General features: G+C 42.7%; 2 protein-coding genes across 10 annotated transcripts in view; one reads left to right on the forward strand and one right to left on the reverse strand.

The window, feature by feature from the left end:
- Window positions 1–4,836: 4,836 nt before the first annotated feature.
- Window positions 4,837–17,347, reverse strand: SNRPD1 (small nuclear ribonucleoprotein D1 polypeptide). Of its 5 annotated transcripts, none has more exons than XM_010818772.4 (5): window positions 15,655–15,677; window positions 9,084–9,160; window positions 7,392–7,583; window positions 5,151–5,267; window positions 4,837–4,991 (listed from the first exon to the last, which is right to left on the reverse strand). In XM_010818772.4, exons 2-4 carry the CDS (start codon window positions 9,151–9,153, stop codon window positions 5,191–5,193), a joined length of 339 nt encoding a protein of 112 aa, XP_010817074.1. In that variant the 5' UTR covers window positions 9,154–9,160; window positions 15,655–15,677; the 3' UTR covers window positions 4,837–4,991; window positions 5,151–5,190. The 5 variants fall into 5 exon arrangements, with proteins under 5 accessions (XP_010817074.1, NP_001030237.1, XP_059736765.1 ...); NM_001035065.2 differs by lacking the exon at window positions 15,655–15,677 and adding an exon at window positions 12,446–12,578; XM_059880782.1 differs by lacking the exon at window positions 15,655–15,677 and adding an exon at window positions 11,953–12,232.
- Window positions 16,049–19,199, forward strand: part of ESCO1 (establishment of sister chromatid cohesion N-acetyltransferase 1) — a 53,316-nt gene continuing 50,165 nt past the window's right edge. For all 5 annotated transcript variants that reach the window (XR_003032456.2, XM_059881034.1, XM_059881033.1 and 2 more), the window contains exon 1: window positions 16,049–16,179. The gene's annotated coding sequence lies outside the window, so the exon portion shown is untranslated. The remainder of the gene's footprint in view (window positions 16,180–19,199) is intronic.

A 19,199-nucleotide genomic window follows, 5' to 3' on the forward strand; every position in this document is an offset into this window, starting at 1 on the left:
AGTAAAGGTTGGCAGCCTATTATAAAAATATAATTAGGAAATTTAAGCACATTATTTCTTACTGAAAGATAAATCTGAAGTATATCACATTATAAGATCCTGGTTTAAATAAACTTGCTTCTCACTGAGGCACAGTATGTTCTAAGCAGAGTATTTGGTTTTTCTAAGTTGCGTGCCAACAAGAACATTTACACATGGACTGTATCAATGTTACCCAAAAGAAGTATAAATATACAAAGAAGATAACTCCAAAAGAGAAAACTACAGCTTAATGAATGGGAGAAACTGGATTAGAGGTGAAGCTGACTAGCAGTAAGGAGTAGACACAAAAGTGAGGAGATGATTAAGACAGATGTAAAGCCCTGTTCTCATGAGGTTGATTTTGTGTCAAATTGACTGGGTTACACGTGTGTGGGTATTTGCCTTAACATTACTTCTGGGTATGTCTGTGAAGATGTTTCAGATGAGATTAATATTTGAGTTGGTGGACTGAGTAAGGCAGATTGCCCTGTTCAGTTTGGATGGGCACAGTCCAATCTGTCGAGGGTCTGAACACAAGTAGAGAAAGACAAGAGTTTGCTCTGTGAATTGGACTGATTGATATGAACTGATCTTCCTCCCTCAGACTGGAACTTCCAACCATCAGTTCCCTCAGTTCTCAGGACTTGGACTTCCACCATTGATTCTTAGGCTTCGGGCTCAGTTGGGAACTTTCTTAGGTCTCCAGCTTGTAGAAGGCTGATCATTTCTGGTTTTCTGTCTTTTTAATTGTGTGAGCCAATTCATTATAATTCATCTTTTTGTATATGTAAATATCTTTTAGTGGTTCTGTTTCTTTAGGGGAACACTAATACAGTTTCCCAAGAAAGATGACTGGTTTCCTTTCACCTACAAATGCATTAAGATTCATATCAGCCAAATGCCTCAGGTGACATTTGATATTTCCAGCAAGGAAAAACAAAAAGCAATTGTCATAAGCTTTATCTGTGTACAGTTAAGGGAAAATACCCAATAAAAACAAATGTGAGACCCTGGCTCAAATCTTAAAACTGCAGAATGAAATACTCATTCAGATTGTGCAAGCTGTAGATGAGTCTGTGATCCAGAGGCTCTTACTGGGCAAAAGCAGCAGCCAAGGGAAGATTAACCTGCCCATGGGTCAAGACACAAAACCAAGGCCCCTGGCTTGGAATTTCTTGTCACTTGCCTCTGTGTATTTTATTTTGGCTTCTCTGTTGTTCACCAAGTTGTGTCTGACTCTTTTGCAACCCCATGGACTGTACGTAGCCCATCAGGCTCCTCTGTCCATGGAATTTCCCAGTCAAGAACGCTGAAGTAGGTTGCTATTTCCTTCTCCAGGGATCGAACCTGGGTCTCCTGCACTGCAGACAGATTCTATACTGTCTGAGCCACCAGGGAAGCCCTTTGTAAACGAAATCTATTATATATTAACCTTACTCAAAATATAGGAAACACACAGAACTTTAAAACTTTTACTTAGGGGAAAGACTGACTCAGATAAATGAACACTACCGTGGTCCTGCACAGAAATTTAAAAAATGCAAAATTTCTCTTCCTTCTCAAAAGTACACCTCTTATTTTGTGAGTCCACCAAAAATTTTCACATTAAATAAAGACCAATATTAGACATATTCTTGTTGTTTTAATTGGCATGTCTCTAGAAATGTCTGTTGTTGGTTGCAGATAGAAAATTCTTCCTCAACATGATAAGCAAAGTCCATTTTAGGTTTTCAGGACTGTTATTAAATGTTATTCTGATACATTGGCCACCTGATGCAAAGAACTGACTCACTGGAAAAGACCCTGATGCTGGGAAAGATTGAGGGCAGGAGAAGGGGACAACAGAGGATGAGATGGTTGGGTGGCATCACCGACTCAATGGACATGGGTTTGGGTGGACTCTGGGAGTTGGTGATGGACAGGGAGGCCTGGTGTGCTGCGGTTCACAGGGTCGCAGTGTTGGACACGACTGAGTGACTGAACTGAACTCATCCTGATATTATGTAAGACCATGTGAATTTTGACTACTAAACACATTATTACATTTCAAAATACTAAACCATCTTTGTTTAACCAATCTAGTTGCAGTAAAACAAAACATGCTGTGAAATATAATTTCTCTATTAGCTCACTTACAGTTTTCTACATAAACCCATTAATTTCTTTAAACAAACCCCCAAATTTCACAAAATCTTAAGCTTTAAAAGATATAAAATTGGGAATTCCCCAGCGGTCCAGTGGTTAGCACTTTGTGCTTTCAGTATTGACGGCTTGGGTTTGATCCCTGGTTGGGGAATTAAGAACTCACAAACCAAGTAGTGTGGCCAAAAGGAAAAAAACCCACCCCAAAACATAAAAACAGAAGGCAATCCTTTTTGTAATACCACGTGCCTGGTAAAGCCTGCCCTTGAAAACCAAAGGGGACAGGACAAGGAGGCAAGTTCTACAGTCCAACTGGCCAGCTTCACTTCGAACCCAATTACTTCAAACATCTGGAGATAAGGGTGATGCCTATTGGTTATCCAGTAGGAAGAAACCATCTATTGTCCCCTAGGGAGCCCAGCCAATCAGAAACTGTAGTTACCCAACCAATGAGAGGCCTCTTTCTGCAAAAGAGGCTGCTTATTACTGCCCCTCCCCAGGCCTCCCTGCCTCCCTCCCCCAGGCCCTATCAAAGCAAGGCCTGCTTCCTGGTTCTCTGGAGTTGCCTGTGCTCAGCCACAGTTTGCTGCCAAACTGCAATTCTTCTGGCTATTCTTAAAGTCACTGTGCTGATAGAATAACTGGCTATTATTAAAGTTGACAAATTCAATCCAGTACCCACTAGGTTTCGCCTTATATTTAAACTGTTCCCAGACTGGTTTCACACTACAAACTTTGAAACATTAAAATTCACAAAATGAGACACAGTTAAGGGACTTCTGAAACTCCAATACTTTGGCCACCTCATGCAAAGAGTTGACTCATTGGAAAAGACCCTGATGCTGGGATGGATTGGGGGCAGGAGGAGAAGGGGACGACAGAGGATGAAATGGCTGGATGGCACCACCAACTAGATGGACATGAGTTTGAGTGAACTCTGGGAGTTGGTGTTGGACAGGGAGGCCCAGTGTGCTGCAGTTCATGGGGTTGCAAAGAGTTGGACACAACTGAGCGACTCAACTGAAGGGACTTCTCAGGCGGCCCAGTGGTTAGGACTCCACACTTTCACTGCAGAGGGCACAGTTTTGACTCCCTGGTTGGGAAACTAAGACCCTGCATGACATGTGGCTCAGCCAAAAAAATTAAAAAATAAAAAGGCACAGTTAAAACATTTTTTTGTTAGTGGCATTTGACTTAAAATGAGCTTCCACAGTTTTTAAAACAGACAAGATAATACAAAGTATTATCAAAATATTCACAATTTGCAATTGTGTATATGTTTTCCTTTCAGCCTGTTAGTACCATGCAGTCAGGAGTCATATGTTTATTCACAACTTGTGCTTTACTGTTTGTCCCCACCTTGATGAACACTGGGTCCCTTTGCCTTCTGTTTGCAGTCAACTAATAGGTACAAAAACAGAGGGTGGAAAAAGATACACACATACACGGCACACACAAATGCTGGTGCTATCTCAATTTACCTAACTTCCCAGAAGGCCTAAGGCTCCTGTTTGGTAACAATCTTTGCAGAATATCTCCTTCTTGTTAAACAAACAAACACAAGTACATGATTAAATGAAAATACAGAATCTAGTTCACTCCAATCCTCAGTCAGGTTTTCATCTTAGTCTATAAACAAACAGCAGCAAACTAGCTTTTTAAGAAACCATGTACTGAGACTTACGTTCTTTAGGGTTTCCCTGATGGCTCAGTGGTAAAGAACCCACTTGCCAATGCAAAAGACATGGGTTTGACCCCCGTGTCGGAAAGATTCCCTAGAGAAGGAAATGGCAACCCAGTCCAGTATTCTTGCTGGGAGATCCCATGGACAGAGAAGCCTGGTGGGCTATAGTCCATGGCGCTGGCACAGGAGTCACATACAACTTGGTGACTAAAACATTTTTCTCTAAATCTAATCTATTAAAACAATTCAATAAATCCTTATTAATGATTGGAAAGAATCCAGTTTTGCTGGCAAGTAAGTCAGTCGCCTTTTTTTCATTCTTAAAGAACTACTTGTAAAAGTATTTGGTACAGGAGCCAATGATATGTACATTACACATTTACAAGTTTCAACACTGTTCATGACAGATAATCTAGTGAACACTATTTACAGTTTCAACGTAGAGAATGTAAAACAGAGACTTCCTTGGTGGTCCAGTTGTTAAGACTCTGTGCTTCAAATGCAATGTACATGAGTCTGATCCATAGTTGGGGAACTAGGATCCCACACATTGTCTGACAACCCCCCGAAAAACCCCCATTAACAATGATGACAAAATCAACGACTCCTGAATTAGAAGATGAGCATCACCCTTTACTAAGAAACTACATCTTCATGGACCAAACTCAGGAAGAAGAGAATCAATTTTAGACCTCATTCCACAGGACCTCAGTTTCTGAAGTATCAAAAAGGACTTATTTTACTTGAAGGAAGGTTCCACGGAATGGAATCAAGGTAAAACAATAAAACACACCAGTGCATGTGAAATAAAAAGGTATATATTCTATATACATTCATAAAAGAAATACTATAGTTCAAAAAATTAAAAGCCTGATCTAAGATTGGAATTACTGTGGGACTACCTAGTAGTAATGCTTAGCTCTTATTGTGTTGATATCAAGTATATACACATGAACTTTAAAAGCTTAATATGATAGTCAACGGACAAATGTGTTACATTTTTGTTTATTAAAAACTGCTACAAACAAACAAAGCCTGTACAAAAAACTTGAACATTCTTCCCTGTGAAACAGTAACATTATTTCTTAGGACTTCTGCCTTGGCCTTAATCTTCCTCTGTCAGGTATCCGTCTTCCTGCCCCACCTGCCATAAACAAAACCAGGACAAAAAATATCCCATAATTCTTATCACTCTGCAACAATAATCGCGAAAGACATTATCACTTAGGACTCCCTCTTTCTCTGCCTTGGCCACGCCCTCTTCCTTGGCCGCCAAAAATGAAACTTGTACCAAAAAACATACCGTAGTACTTAATACTTTGAGATAGTAGTCTTGAGAGACATTATCGCCTAGGACCCCCTCTGCCTCTGCCTCGGCCTCGGCCACGTCCTCTTCCTCGGCCTCGGCCTCTTCCTGCAACTGAGGGAAGAGAAAAACAAAGCAAGGTAAATTCTCTTCTGTGCTGATGTGACCTGGCCACTGCCAACAGCACCTACAGTAAAGAAAATTTTAACTCAGCTTCTCTCAAATGTAATCTCAGAGTCACCTCTTCCGATACTTTATCATACAGAACCAAGAACTGCTGGCCTAATACCTTAATATTTGTTTCATTTGACTTTGTTTATGGAGAAATTCATCAAGGTTTAAAATATTTTTTCTTTGTATCATGCCTCAAATTCACCACAAAATGAAACACAAATGATCTGAACTTCACAGAAGATGAAAGAGATTTCATACTAATGGAACAGAACAGAAACACTATGTGCCAGTTTTGTTACTGAAGACAATCCAAGTAAGTTAATTCATGTCAAGAAAGTTTAAGATACATTGCATCAAATAACAACCTCATGATTCTTCCGAATCTTAAGTCATTTGACCCAATCATATTGTTACTTTAATCCAGTAACAATATCCCTGTTACCTGGTCATCCTAGCTCTGAGCTTCCTATTTTCAGGTATCTATGAATGTTTTTAAAACCCTGACATTTCTACTCATCGTTCGGAGTCTTATCATTCAAAGCAATAGAGTAAATCTAGCACTTCTCTTGAAACAAGGCAGATTAACCACACTTATCTTCAATTCGCTCTGAGGTACTATTCACGATAGAAAAGAAAGAAAAATAGCAAATATCCATGGAGCGAGGGCACAGAAAAAACGCAGTAGTTTAAACATCTCAACAAATTTCTAAGTCAGAAAACAAACTGAGAACAACAAATGTTTAGTAAAGGAAGAGTAGCCTCAAAAAGACCTAGGACCTTGGAAGCCAGGGGTAAGGTGAGGCAGGAGGCTGAAAACATGGGGAAGAGGCTGCCAGCCCTCATGTGGGGCAGCAGACTGGCTAGCCCTCTTCCCATCCTGCAACGCTGAAGCCTATTTCCCTGACAGGTAGGCAGGAAAGGAAAGAGAAAATTAACCTTAAGACCTTGAAGCAGAAAGGGTTTGGATTTGAACACAGTTGCAAAGTGGATGGCAGCAAAAGTCACAGAGCCAGAGGGACGAAGAGAGGGATCAAGTCAGTGTTTTTCCAGCTATGTGGTATAGCCTGAACATTTTTTTTTAACTGAAAGAGAATAGGACAGGAAACTTAAGGGCATCTGCATATATTAAGACTAAACAGTTCTTTGTGAAATTTTGAATGAATAGGTCATAATGCAAAAAAGTATATTTCTTAGTGTGGGTGAGAGGAAAACTCTAAAAATCATTGTGGTAAGTTTAGTATCAGTCCCTTTCTCCTGTCCTGCTCCTATGATGCTGGTTGCCAGACACGTCTCCCATGTGACTAGAATCTTTTTCTGAGAAAACCAGTTCCAGAAAAGATTTCCACATCCTAAAATGTGGGGTTGCCTTGGTGGAGAAGCAAATTTACTTTGAATCCACCAGCGAAGCAGTCCAGCCTCCCTTTCCAGAAGTTCTCTTTTCAGGTTCCTTCTTAAACAATGGATGGCCAAAGTGCAAGATACTACAGTAAAGCCTTCAACATAAAGAGCATATTAAGAGGTTAAATAAAAAGAGAAACCAGAGAAAACAACACCAAGTTCAGAATAAAAGACAGAGAGAAAAATAAGAGAAAAGACTCAGTCAGAAAACTCAATTATTAAGAATTCCAGGAAGAAAGAACAGAATAAGCAAAACAGAAGAAATTTATAAAGGTACACAAGTAAATTTCTTAGCTCTAAAATACAAGAATATCCATACGGAAAGGGTCCGCCAAGTACCCAAAACAATGAAATGGACAAAAAGCTAAGTCATTAAGAAATTTCAGAATAGCAGGAATAAAGGGTTCATCCCCAGATGTTCCAAAGTGTGCAGGGAATGCGGGACCAGGCCGTGCAAAAAGGCCCAGCAGGTAAGACCAAACAACACTGGTCTTTTGAACAGCAATACCAGGAACCGTAAGAAACTCCAGGTGTACTCATGGCGAGCATAGGCAATTAAAAGCAACCAACCAATCTGTGTTGTCTGCAGATATAAACATATTTTGAATAGTGGATTAGGGTATAAATATACCATACACAAAAATGTTTATAATCCTTCAAACTTACCAGCTTCCCTTTTCTTAGACTTCACCTTTGGTTCCACATCCACGAGTAGCGTATCCAGAGGTAAGCTGTCTGGCAGAATAAAATACCGAATGTTATTTCCTCGAATACTCAGTGTTTCCAGCTGTACAGGTTCTCTGTTCTTCAGGGTCATTTTCACTGCTTTAAGATGTGTGTTCATACTGACATCTACACCTGGAGGGAAAAAAGAGGGCAATTATTAGCATAAAAAGGAAGGCAACCAATTTATCTATCAGGCCACAGTTGGTACTATATTAGATTTACGAGCTCTATGTTCCAGAAATGGTACGCTAAGGCATTTTAGTTTAATCCTCAATGTCCCTATGGTAGATGGTATGATCATCCCTACTGTTAGGACTAAAATATATAGCCAGGATATAAGAAATGTAACACTGGTTGTCCGTGAGGGGAGAGAATTGGATTTTTACTAGATTTTGCTCCCCCAATTTACTAAATTTTTATTAAGTGCCTACTATCTGTGAGGCAAATCTTGCACTGTACTACTTTTGTCTTCCATCATTGTATTTTGAATTCGTAAAAAGCAGGAAGAACACTCAGCCCCCTCTACCACATGTAACACAAAGCTCAGAAGTGAAAGTGAAAGTCGCTCAGTCCTGTCTGACTCTGAAACCCCCATAGACTATCCAGTTCATGGAATTCTCCAGGCCAGAATACTGGAGTAGGTAGCCTTTCCCTTCTCCGGGGGATCTTCCCAACCCAGGAATCGAACCAGGGTCTCCCGCATTGCAGGCGGATTTTTTATTAACTGAGCTGCTGCTGCTGCTGCTAAGTTGCTTCAGTCGTGTCTGACTCTGTGCAACCCCATAGGCGGCAGCCCACCAAACTCCCCCGTCCCTGGGATTCTCCAGGCAAAAACACTGGAGTGGCTAGAGCAGACTAAATCATTGTTTAAAATCACAGAATTTTAACAGCAAAATTATGCTTCCTTAGATACGATCACTATGTATCAAAACCTTATACTACATGGATTTCCTTTCATAGCAATTGGTGTTGCAAAGTTCTAGCAAACTCACAAAAATTACCAGTTATGTAAATATTTCAGAGAGTAGAATGGGGCCATCTGCTAAGATAGCATTTTCTTTCATCAATTCTTTTAAAAAATCTGCCCTTTGGCAGGTGTGTGTGTGTGTAACACTACTATTAGTGAAGAATCATAGTGGCTTTAAATTTAAAACTACATATCCAACATTTTACGTCACTAAAGCAAAAAATACTCAAAAATGTTATGCTTAGGTAAAATTATGGTTCCTCATCAACCCCCTCCCCATTTCCCATGTGTGTTTTACCCAAGATAATCAGATACGGAAACCCTATTCTCTGTCTTCAAAGACTTTACCGTTGAACAGGGGACACAAAATTCTAATAAAAGTAATATGTGTTTTGGAAGATGTAACACTCGAGGGGGCACATACAGGCCAAAGTGGAAAAGGCATCAATCAAAAAAACAGTGGTTGCACATGGGGTAACCTGAATCCTTCTGGTATTAGCACAAGAGCTTAAGGGGAGACATACATAAGAAGGTGCATGTAATACTCCAGACAAAAGGAAGGAGATTTGTACTAAATAAATGTTATTAACCAAACAAAGAATTCTGGCCTGCAGGTCAAAGAGACGGGGGAAAAAAGTGTTATAAACTCAGTCCAACCTCCATACCTGTGATTGTTCCGTGGACTTGTGTTCCATTCTTTAATTCAATGGTTACAGTTTCGTGACTCAATTTCATCAAAAATCTATAAAGACATTAAGAATAAACAGTAAGTTTTTACTTTTACTACTCCAAAAACATGTTTATGAAGTCAAAGTGAAATTTCTAGATATAGAAAACGTGCTCTGGATGCTGTCTGCACCCATTCCCGTTAATAGTGTGCACTGTAATTTCCCTAGTTGTATGGAAAGGTGCCTCAATAACATTTACTTCCATTCCTCACTTCATCTATTCTGTTCTCCAAATTATTATGAAACAATGCAGAGGAAGTTGAAGAGTTCACAGATTCACAACCACATCTAGGAAAGTGAACAACAATCCTACAGTCTGATCCAATATGCAACTCATATTCAAATTTCTGGTCTATAGTATAGTATGTACTCTGTGTACTCTACCACGGCATCAATCACAGCTGCAGGATTCCAACAACTGGGGGATTCCCTATGTCCCCACAGCTAGAGTCCATTTGAGAGGTGGGATCAGGAACTTTATATCTAATCTTGGATTGTAACAAGCACTAAGAGTTGGCTAAAATGTTTCCATGATTAAAGGGAAGTCAGCCTTAAAAATGCAACTTTTTAAGTGGTATAGATAGCCATCAAAATAGGGGAAACTACTTGATCTTGTACAAAAGCAAGTTTCAAACCTGCTCTCATATAAAGAAAAACCCATGTGCTAAATCCCTTCCCTTTCCATATTTGCTGTCAAGGAAAAAAGTGTCTCTTGAACTGAATCCAAATACGTTTTATCCAGTCCAAGGATATTTCTTTGATAAATAATACGTGCCATTCTATATTACCTGGTACTCCCTGTGCTTGGTAATGAGTATTAAAAGTGAGCAAGACTAAGCTCCCAAGGAGTTCAAACTCTAGGAGGAAGAAGAGACACACAAAATAATTTTTTAAAGTAACTACATAAATTTAAAGCACAATGGAGATACGCACAGGTTTTTTTTTTATCATGAATATAATGTAGCATGAGTAGGAAGGAATCAGATCTTAGTGGGCTGCTAGGAAGAAGTCTGAAAGGTTGGTAATATGCGCAGCAAGAGAGATAAAAGCAAAGATACAGTAAGAAAACAGCACAATGTACACAGACACTATAGGTATTACTGCTGGAGTATTAAGTCCAAGAAAATGAGTAGAGAAGAGTTTCCTTTCAGGGGATGCCCAAGCTCTGTTAAAGAGTTCTCCTACGAGAACAACAGAAGGGTTTTCATCAATGGAGTGGAGCATCACATTAGATGACAAAGCAGGTGTCTTCTAGAGAGCAATATAGATATTAAGGTTTACACAACTGAGAAACAGAAACAATAAACCAATGAAACAGAACAGAGACCAGAAGTTCATTATCCAGATAGGGGTGTGGATTTTACAGGTGTATACACTTTTCAAAATTGGGAAAGGCATGCTAAATTTCATTGTATGACATTTACCTTTTAAGAAGTGAGATTTTAAAAAACTGGGTGGGGAAAAAAGGAAGTCTGAGCAGCTTAGTGGTGTGACAGGAGTGGCAAGGGAGGGTTTAGGGAGGGCAGGAGAAGGAAACACTACCATCCAAGCCAGGAAGCAGACATATTAAAATTATTTTCTGATAAATCCTTCACTATCTGAATTCCTTCTGCTTACTGAAATTCAGATACTCAGATAATACTTAAATATTCAGGTAAAATGGGATCCTTTAGTATACCACTGAAATGGCATCCAAACCCACACTATTAAATTAAAAAATCAAAGAGAACAGAAAGTGAAAGATGCTTATTAGGTACTTAAATCTGCCAAAACCTGGCAATTTATCAGATTATTAGGATCATCAAGAGGAATAAGTCATGGATGACTCCCAGGTTTTTGATCAGGGTGACAGTAAAATAATAATTATGTTACCAACTGAGATACTGAAAGAAGTCAACCAAATCTGCAAACCACTTAGCCAAACAACCATTTTTCCTGGTGCAAAATACATTCTTCAGGTATTAGAAATTTTGTTTCTATAGTCTAAGACATGGAATAGGATTCAGTACATTCATTAAAATTTATAGGAATATTCTGTCACTGTCACAACACGGAATTTCTTTAAATGAGACAAACTGATTTCAAACAGTACTACATAAAACTTAACTATAGATTCAGGTTGGCAGGTATTGACCACACACCAGTTATATCGCAATAAAACTGGAAGGAAAACAATGTACAAAAAGTTGACCTTAAATGCACTCTCTAAAATGCCACCCTGAATATAACAATGAGTATTTTATATGTTATTTCAAATGTACTAGAAACTATCTACTTGTCTGCCTTCACCACAAAATATAAAACTCCAACAAGGCAGGGACTCTGCCTTGAAAAAAAAAAGAAAATCCATTATGAACGTACAGTGTAACAGGTGGCCAAAAACTAGTCGACACTGACAATCCTTGACTGAGCAGACAGGAAACTAGCTAAGTTAGTTTATAGCTGCCTGCTAAGATATAAACTTATTTATCAGAAACCTCTGCTTCTATGTTCCACCTCTCAGTCTCAAGCAAAACCACCAAACCCAATCTATTTGCAGGGAGTACAGAATGAATTACTTCAATCAATAAGCACGTCTTCAGTATGCAAAACTAACAGGCCAAATTTAAACACAGATAAGAACCAAAAGAAATCTTGAATATCTGTGTAATTAGTCCAAAAATACAGCAAAGAGATTCTGTCCCATGTTGGGAGATTCTTCCTAAATCAAAAGCTTATTCTACAGGGAAATAAATGCAGACTGTATAACGTAAAGTCTAGGGAGTAACAACAAGAGGGGGGAAAACACACTAAGAAAACAACTTACGAAATCAAAAAAGTCCATCCCTGACTTGAAACATTTCAGAATTGGGTTACATTATTTCTTAATAAACCTCTGAAGCTTCTAAGCACTCTTTTCCAGGCTCTGCATGCTGAGACGAAGCAGAAAAGTAACCCAGACTAGAGCACAAGTTCGACGCCAATCAAAGTCTATCGACTTTCACCCAGAGTTAAGAGCTTGGGAGCCTGGCGCTGCACCTCTAAGGCCTCTATGACTCTAGGTTGGAACACCCAGTCCGGCCTTTATTTCCACCTCTAGGAAGACAGGCAGGACCCCGGCACAAGCCAGTTTGAAGCCCAGGCCCGAGCGCCTGCGGGGGCGCGGGCCAGACCGGGCTGCAGCGGCGGGCGCCGGAGGCCGTTGGCAGGCCGCGCGCGCACGCGGCTTTCGCGCCTCCTGCATCGGGAGCAGCCCGGCCTCCCGCTCCAGGCCCAGATCGGCCCTTCCCAGCTCCCACTCCGCTCGGCCACCTCCTCACCTCACGAGCTTCATCCTAGAGGCGCCGTCACCCTTTCGGCCCGATAAGACACGAAATCCGACCACCGAGAGCCGAGGTTGGGCGTATGAATGGCCGGAAACACTTACTCTCGGGGCTCCGACGTAGAGACCGCGCCGAGCGCAGGGACGCACGGCGGAAACGCCGCGGCCGCGCTTGGGCTACTCTCCTTTCCGGCTGCGCGAAGCGCCACTGCGGCCCCTGACGGTTGGAGGTGTGCCTTGCAACTGCTGAGGGTGTTTAGGGCAGGTTTAGGAGACTTTCAGTATGGAGATTTGAGATTACATCCCTTTAACGGGCAGGGCAGGGCTCCGTGTATTATGCAGCACCAGATTTACTCGTTAATGAAAGTTAGTTCTGGGGGAAGTCCAGAGGATTATGCTAATTCTGTTCCAACAGCAGGAACCTCGACATTACTTTATGTGCCTACAGAAAATCACAGAATTTTAACTGATTATTTTTAAATTATGGTCACAAACCTCAAAAGGTGCCCAGAGATCTAGAGATCGTGTTACGCTTCTCTAATGGATACTTTCTCCTTTAGTCCAGGTGATCTCCAAAACTAGGGCTTTAATTTGTACCTCCAGCTTGGACTTGATCCCTGGTCATCAGAATTCCTGAATATTGTGAGGCATTGCTCATCAAACATCAATGTCATCTGGAGGAAATGTTAGAATGAAATTCTGATTCTGTCAGCATGGGGTCTGAAATTCTTCACTTCTAAGGCAAGGGCACCCCACTCCAGTATTCTTTCCTGGAAAATCCTATGGACGGAGAAGCCTGGTAGGTGCAGTCCATGGGGTCGCTGAGAATCAGACGCGACTGAGTGACTTCACTTTCACTTTTCACTTTCATGCATTGGAGAAGAAAATGGTAACCCACTCCAGTGTTCTTGCCTGGAGAATCCCAAGGACGGGGGAGCCTGGTGGGCTGCGGTCCATGGGGTCACACAGAGTCGGACACGACTGAAGTGACTTAGCAGCAACAGTAACAAGCCTTCAGTTGATGAAGATGCCCCTAGTCCATGGATCTCAATTTGAGTAGCAAGACTGTAATGGACTTATGTGTGCTACCTTCTCAACATCTATCCCCCTGTCTTCCCAACAGCTCCTAATAATCCCCTGGCGATCCAATGTGGACCAAATGGCCATCATTTTTTTTTTTTCTAGCTTGAAAAAATTTAATAATTTTTACTCTCATAGTATAAAACCGTCAAGAGTCCTGAAATAAAGTCAGCAAGAATGGAGCGGCAAAGAAAAAGCCTCTATTTGCTGCTAGCTGGAGGGTCAGTCTGAAAATCAGACTCCTCTGTCTTCTTGGAGTTAGCTGAGGTTTTGTATGTTACAAGTATTTAGATTGGCCATGAGAAAGAAAATAAGGAAATGAGAATGCAACCAGCGGGGCAATCCAGCTGTTCCATTAATTTTTAGAGGCAGATGTCTTAATGATAAGGGCTTCCCTGGTGGCTCAGGGGTAAAGAATTCATCTGCCAATGCCGGAGGCTCTGGTTCCATCTCTGGGTCAGGAAGATCCCCTGGAGAAGGGAATGGCAACCCACTCCAGTATTCTTGCCTGGGAAACCCCATGAACAGAGGAGCCTGGCAGACTACAATCTTTTGGTTGCCAAAGAGTCAGACATGACTTAGCAACTGAACACGAGCAGCATGCTAACCCCCACCAATTTTACTTATGCAAATCTTCACCAACACTAATTGTCACCAATCTTCTTATGGACAATTTGATAGGGGTAAAATTAGACCAGCAGGCTACAGTCCATGGGGTTGCAAAAGAGGTGGACAGGACTTAGCAACTAAACAATAACAATGAATTCCTTATGTATCAAAAATAAATACATATGGTTTTATACGGTGTAACCTTTGTAAGGATTCCCAGGTTCCTGATTGTGGCCAATACAAATACAGTGAATAGAGAACTCAGAAGCAGAGGCTCTGGAACTTCCCTGGTGGTCCAGTCCTTAAGACTCCATGCTCCCAAAGCAAGGGTCAGGGAACTAGACCTCCCATGCAGCAGCGAAAAGATCCCACATTCTGCAACTAAGACCCAGCATGGCCAAATAAATATCTTTTTTAAAAAACAAAGGCCTATTTTGGGGGAATGGAAACTTGTAAATATGGTTTGTGTAGGTGTGTATGTCAGAATTTGAGTTATTACAGATAAAGTGGTTTACACACAAAACAAATTCCACCAATTGTCTTGACAATCTAAAGGTGAAGGTAAATGTATTAGAAAGTCAGATATTGTATCAGTAGTAGATAACCAGCTTTAATCAGGTTGGCAGTCTACTCCCTGGCATTAAGGGCACAGACCCTCTGCTTAGTGGAAAATCCATGCCTGATTTACAGCTGCCCATCCATATCCTGGGTCCTACAACCTCCCAACAATCAACTGATGATGACTGTTTACTCTAGTATTTACTACTGAAAAAAAAATCCCCGTATAAATTGGGTGTGTTTAAACTTGTGTTGATCAAGGGACAAATGAACGTGTCAAGGTTTTGGGATGTGGGGGTGAGGGGCGGCAGACAGGTTTTTGCCAATTATCACAAGATATGGTGTCGTGGCCAATGGCTTCACCCACCAAGACCTCTCATTTTGGTTTTTAAACCATAGCACCTCTCCAGACTAAACTGACAGGCAGCTCTATAAAGTTTTATGGAAGATGATGAAAAAAAAAACATCAGGCTTCAGCAACTTAAGAGGGTATATTGGGGTGGACTTGGCTTCAAAAAAGGAGGGCAGTAAGAACCATGGGGGAGAATCCACTTATGATCACCTCTTCAGATTCTCAAAGGCAAGAGGACTCATTTACCCATCCTCACAGTCCTACAAATAAGCAAAGAGAAGCACAGAGGGCGTGTTCAAAAGCAGTGTAGAATCAAGAATCCTAGGATCCTAGGTTCAATCTTTGGAGGCTTCTAAGAGCCAAAGGTTTGTCTTAACACACGCCGTTACTAAACTTGGTGGAACTTCCTACAATTTCTTGTCGACTCTTGTGCTCTGATGCCCAAGGAGCAAAGTGTGCAAGGAGACGGGGAAGCCCTGGATTTTGGGGAGACGCTGGAGTGCAATGCCGGGAAGGAGGGAGAACGGATCAATCGCCTCCCCTTTTTTGTACACTGGCTCGTGTGGAAGATGAGAGGTATCTGAACTGGAAGTCGCAGAGAGCAGTACCTGCAACCAACAGAAGAACCGTTGGCGACGGATCTTCAAGACAAACCTCCACCGCTGGGCGCGTGGGTGGCTTTATTCCGAGACGACAGGGGGGAAACAAGGGAAGCGGCCGCCGGTAGGGTACAAGGCGCCCACCCGTGGAGGCGCGCACGCGAGGCCTCCAACCGCGCCTGCGCTGCGGCCGGACGCGGGCTCGCCTCTCCCCGAAGCCCCGCCGTCCCGGCCGGGGTGAAAAACGGCGTGACACGCAGCCAGCGTGGCGGCCATCTTCAGGCTCTGGGCACGTCAACGGAGCGGGTTCGGGCAGAAGAAGAGCGTTGCGCAAGCGCGCCCAAGACGGTCCCAGGTAACTCCCATCTGACGGGCTAGGCGTCGCCGTCGTCGCCGGAAGTTTGGCGTTTCTGTGCCGCGGGAGAGGAGGCGGCGGCGGCAGCGGCAGCGGCAGAAGCAGCTGAGTGTCTCCCGATACCCGGATGTGAGGCGGTCTGCTGGCTCGCGTCGGACCCTCGGCCGGGAGCGAGGAAGGTAGGCGAGCGTCCCGCCCGCCCCGCCGCCTCTGTCGTCCTCGTCTCCCTATGGCCAGCCCCTCCGGAGAGCCGGACGCCTCTCCCCTTTCCCGTCCCACCCTCTGGGTCGCGTCGCCTCGCACGCCTTTCCTCCTCCTAGGGTCCCGGCTTCGGGCGCCCCCGGGAGGGAGTGGGCGGTTCCGGGACGCGGTCGCCGGAGGCAGGCAACCAACCTGCGCGGCTCGGCTGCCTGGCCGCCGCATCACCTGCCGCGGCCCGCTGGGAGGTCGAAGGTATTGAGGGGTCGTGGCCAGGGTCTCGCCGGGCTTCTGGAGCCCCGTGGCGGCGTGCAGCGATTGCGGCGGCCGGGGCGGTGTCGGCCCGCAGGTAGCCGGGCCTCGTCCCAGTCTTCTCCCCCGAAGCCGCTGCTCCAGCCCCGGCGGAGCTGCGGTCCTGCGGCTCGCTCTGCTGCCCGCCGCCCACCCGCTGACCCGGCGTGAACCCCGAGGCCTCTGCAGTCTGAGGGCTGGGCTGTGGGGATCCCGGCTTCACGATCCTTAGTCTGGGAGGGGAGCGGTGGCCCGAGTCCAAGGTCAGAGAGGGATTCTGGTTGGATCCGAGGATCTGGGCGCAGGCCAGGCTGCTCTGGAGTAGAAATTGGGTTTGTTGAGGACCATCGCGAAGTTTGTAGAGATAGATGCGAGCAGAAGGGAGTTGAGTCCTCGATTTTGATCCCTGTTCATAAGATTATTTTACAACGGGGGTTTGTTTTCCTCGGGCAGAATGGGAGAGATAGCTAGTCCAAAAACTGGAGAACGCTCCCTCTCCCACACCCTCAAGCTTCCCCTCCCCCATCCCCAAATTTTTTTTATTGAAAACCCAGCTCATACAGTAGGGCTTCTCTGGTGGCTCAGATGCCAAAGAATCTGCCTGTAATGCAGGAGACCCAGGTTCGATACCCGGGTTGGGAAGATGCCCTGGAGAAGGGAATGGCCACCCACTCCAGTATTCTTGCCTGGAGAATCCCATGGACAGAGGAGCCTGGCGGGCTGCAGCCCATGGGGTCGCAGAGTCGGACACGACTGAGTGAGTAACACACGCACAGTATTTTCCAGGAGAGGGGGAAGGGGAGGAGGAAGGAGTAAGCCTTGAGGTTTGATAAGTACTGTGAACTTGTTTTCCGGTAGCCTTTGGATGGCTGAAAAGGGATTCTTTCTGCAGGAAGTAATTGCAGCACAGAGTATTTAGATAGTATTATCAAATGCCGTTTCAGTAAATAGTCTTTGCAGAAACCAACAAAAGAATGCTACTTAGCAGAACAGTAGGATGTGGGTGTACTTTGTTTTCTTCCCACCTCAACATTTTTTTTAAAGCTGAGTAAAGCACGAGTTCAGTTTAAAACATTTTGAATGCCGTGAATTATGCTATATTCAGCGACTTCTGATCAGGTCTTTAGTAACGCCCAGCACCAACGGCAGTGGAACTGTTTTTAATTTGAAAAACTTGAAAAAAACCCATGGACAGAGGAGCCTGGCGGGCCACGTCCATGGCGTTGCAAAGAGTTGAACACGACTGAGCGACTAATACACTAAAACATCTCACCGTGGAATTAGATATAAGAGTAGGATGAAAAGTGCTTAATTTGGAAGCTGCAAATTCAGGCCTAGAGCATGTGCGGAAGTGAGAAAGCTGTAATACAGACACTTCCCCTTTTTAGGCAGAATGCAGTATATGCCCCTAGGTCAGATGTGTGACTTTGGAAGTACCCGTCTTAGAAGAAAACTTGTCCTACTTTATGCACATCTGCTCATCTTACTATTTCTTGGATAAAGAAAATTCGTTGATTAGTATTATGATTTTGTAGTGAAAAAGTAATTGTCAGCGCCAAGCAAGATTTTGTGTTAGCCCTTTAAATCAATACATTATGATTCCAGAAGAACTGGGGAAAGGCCCTAATTAATGAATGTCATTAACCCCTTTTGCTGAATGGCCGTTTTTAGCTTGGTCGTTCATACAGCACAAAGCTGACTGTAATTATTCTAATAATGAAGGAGACTGGCATTGCACAACGGATTTTTTTTTAATAGTTAAATGTTTATCATGAGATTTGTTACCTGATTTATATTACACTTTGTGAGTAAGTTGAATAACCTCAACTGAAGGTGATCAGAAGTTGAGACCGTAGTTAGAAACTAACTCCAGTGAGATTTTAACCATACGTAATTTGCTTAAGGACTCTTTTACACCCCCCTCCCCAGCCCAGACTTTAATGTTTTTCTGTGCATCCTTTTTTCTTGGCACAGTAAAAGTTCTTTGGCTCGCTTTCTGCCTAAGTTCTTTATATCAACTACTGTGGTTACTTTTGACAAATAACATCATTCTGTTGACCTTACCACCCTGTCTTCTTTTTTGAGAGAGCTACATTTTATGCTTAGTTGCATTATAGTACACCTGAAGAAGTCAAGATTTATGTCATCTGCTCTCTTCAGCTTAATTTAAAGATTTATGGCTGTGTATGTGAAATTCACAAGAGATAAAGCTCAGTATATAAATTAAAATGGGGTTTAAGATGTTACTTTTTAAATTTTTATTTTATCAGCCACACCTCATAGCTCACAGGATCTTCATTGCCTGACCAGGGATTGAACCCTGGTCCTGGCTTTGAAAAGGTAGAATTCTAACTCCTGGACTGTCAAGGAATTCTCTTAAGTGTTACTTTAATATAGTGGTCTCAAGCTTTTTGGTCAGGATCCCTTTACATTCTTAAAATTATATAGGACTCCAAATAGCTTTTGTTTTATGTCTGTTGTATCTATTGGCAGTTACTATATATTAATTTAAATATATTTAATATATAATAAATAGCTAATAAATAATTACAGGTTAATATAAATAACTTTTTAGAAATTTATTATTTTATTCTCCCATGTTGTATAGGAGAACCTTAAGCATAGTCTCTTTTTTTTCGAACTTTAAACTTTGTATTTTGTTTCGGGGTGTAGCCAATTAACTAACAGTGTTGTGGTAGTTTCAGGTGAA

This window comes from Bos taurus, chromosome 24 (assembly GCF_002263795.3).
Source record: "Bos taurus isolate L1 Dominette 01449 registration number 42190680 breed Hereford chromosome 24, ARS-UCD2.0, whole genome shotgun sequence".
Classification (NCBI taxonomy): Eukaryota; Metazoa; Chordata; class Mammalia; order Artiodactyla; family Bovidae; genus Bos; species Bos taurus.

Bases quoted from the DNA above. Each gene is read 5' to 3' on its own strand.
- SNRPD1 (XM_059880781.1), bottom strand. From the start codon at position 16,423: ATGCGGCGGCCAGGCAGCCGAGCCGCGCAGGTTGGTTGCCTGCCTCCG.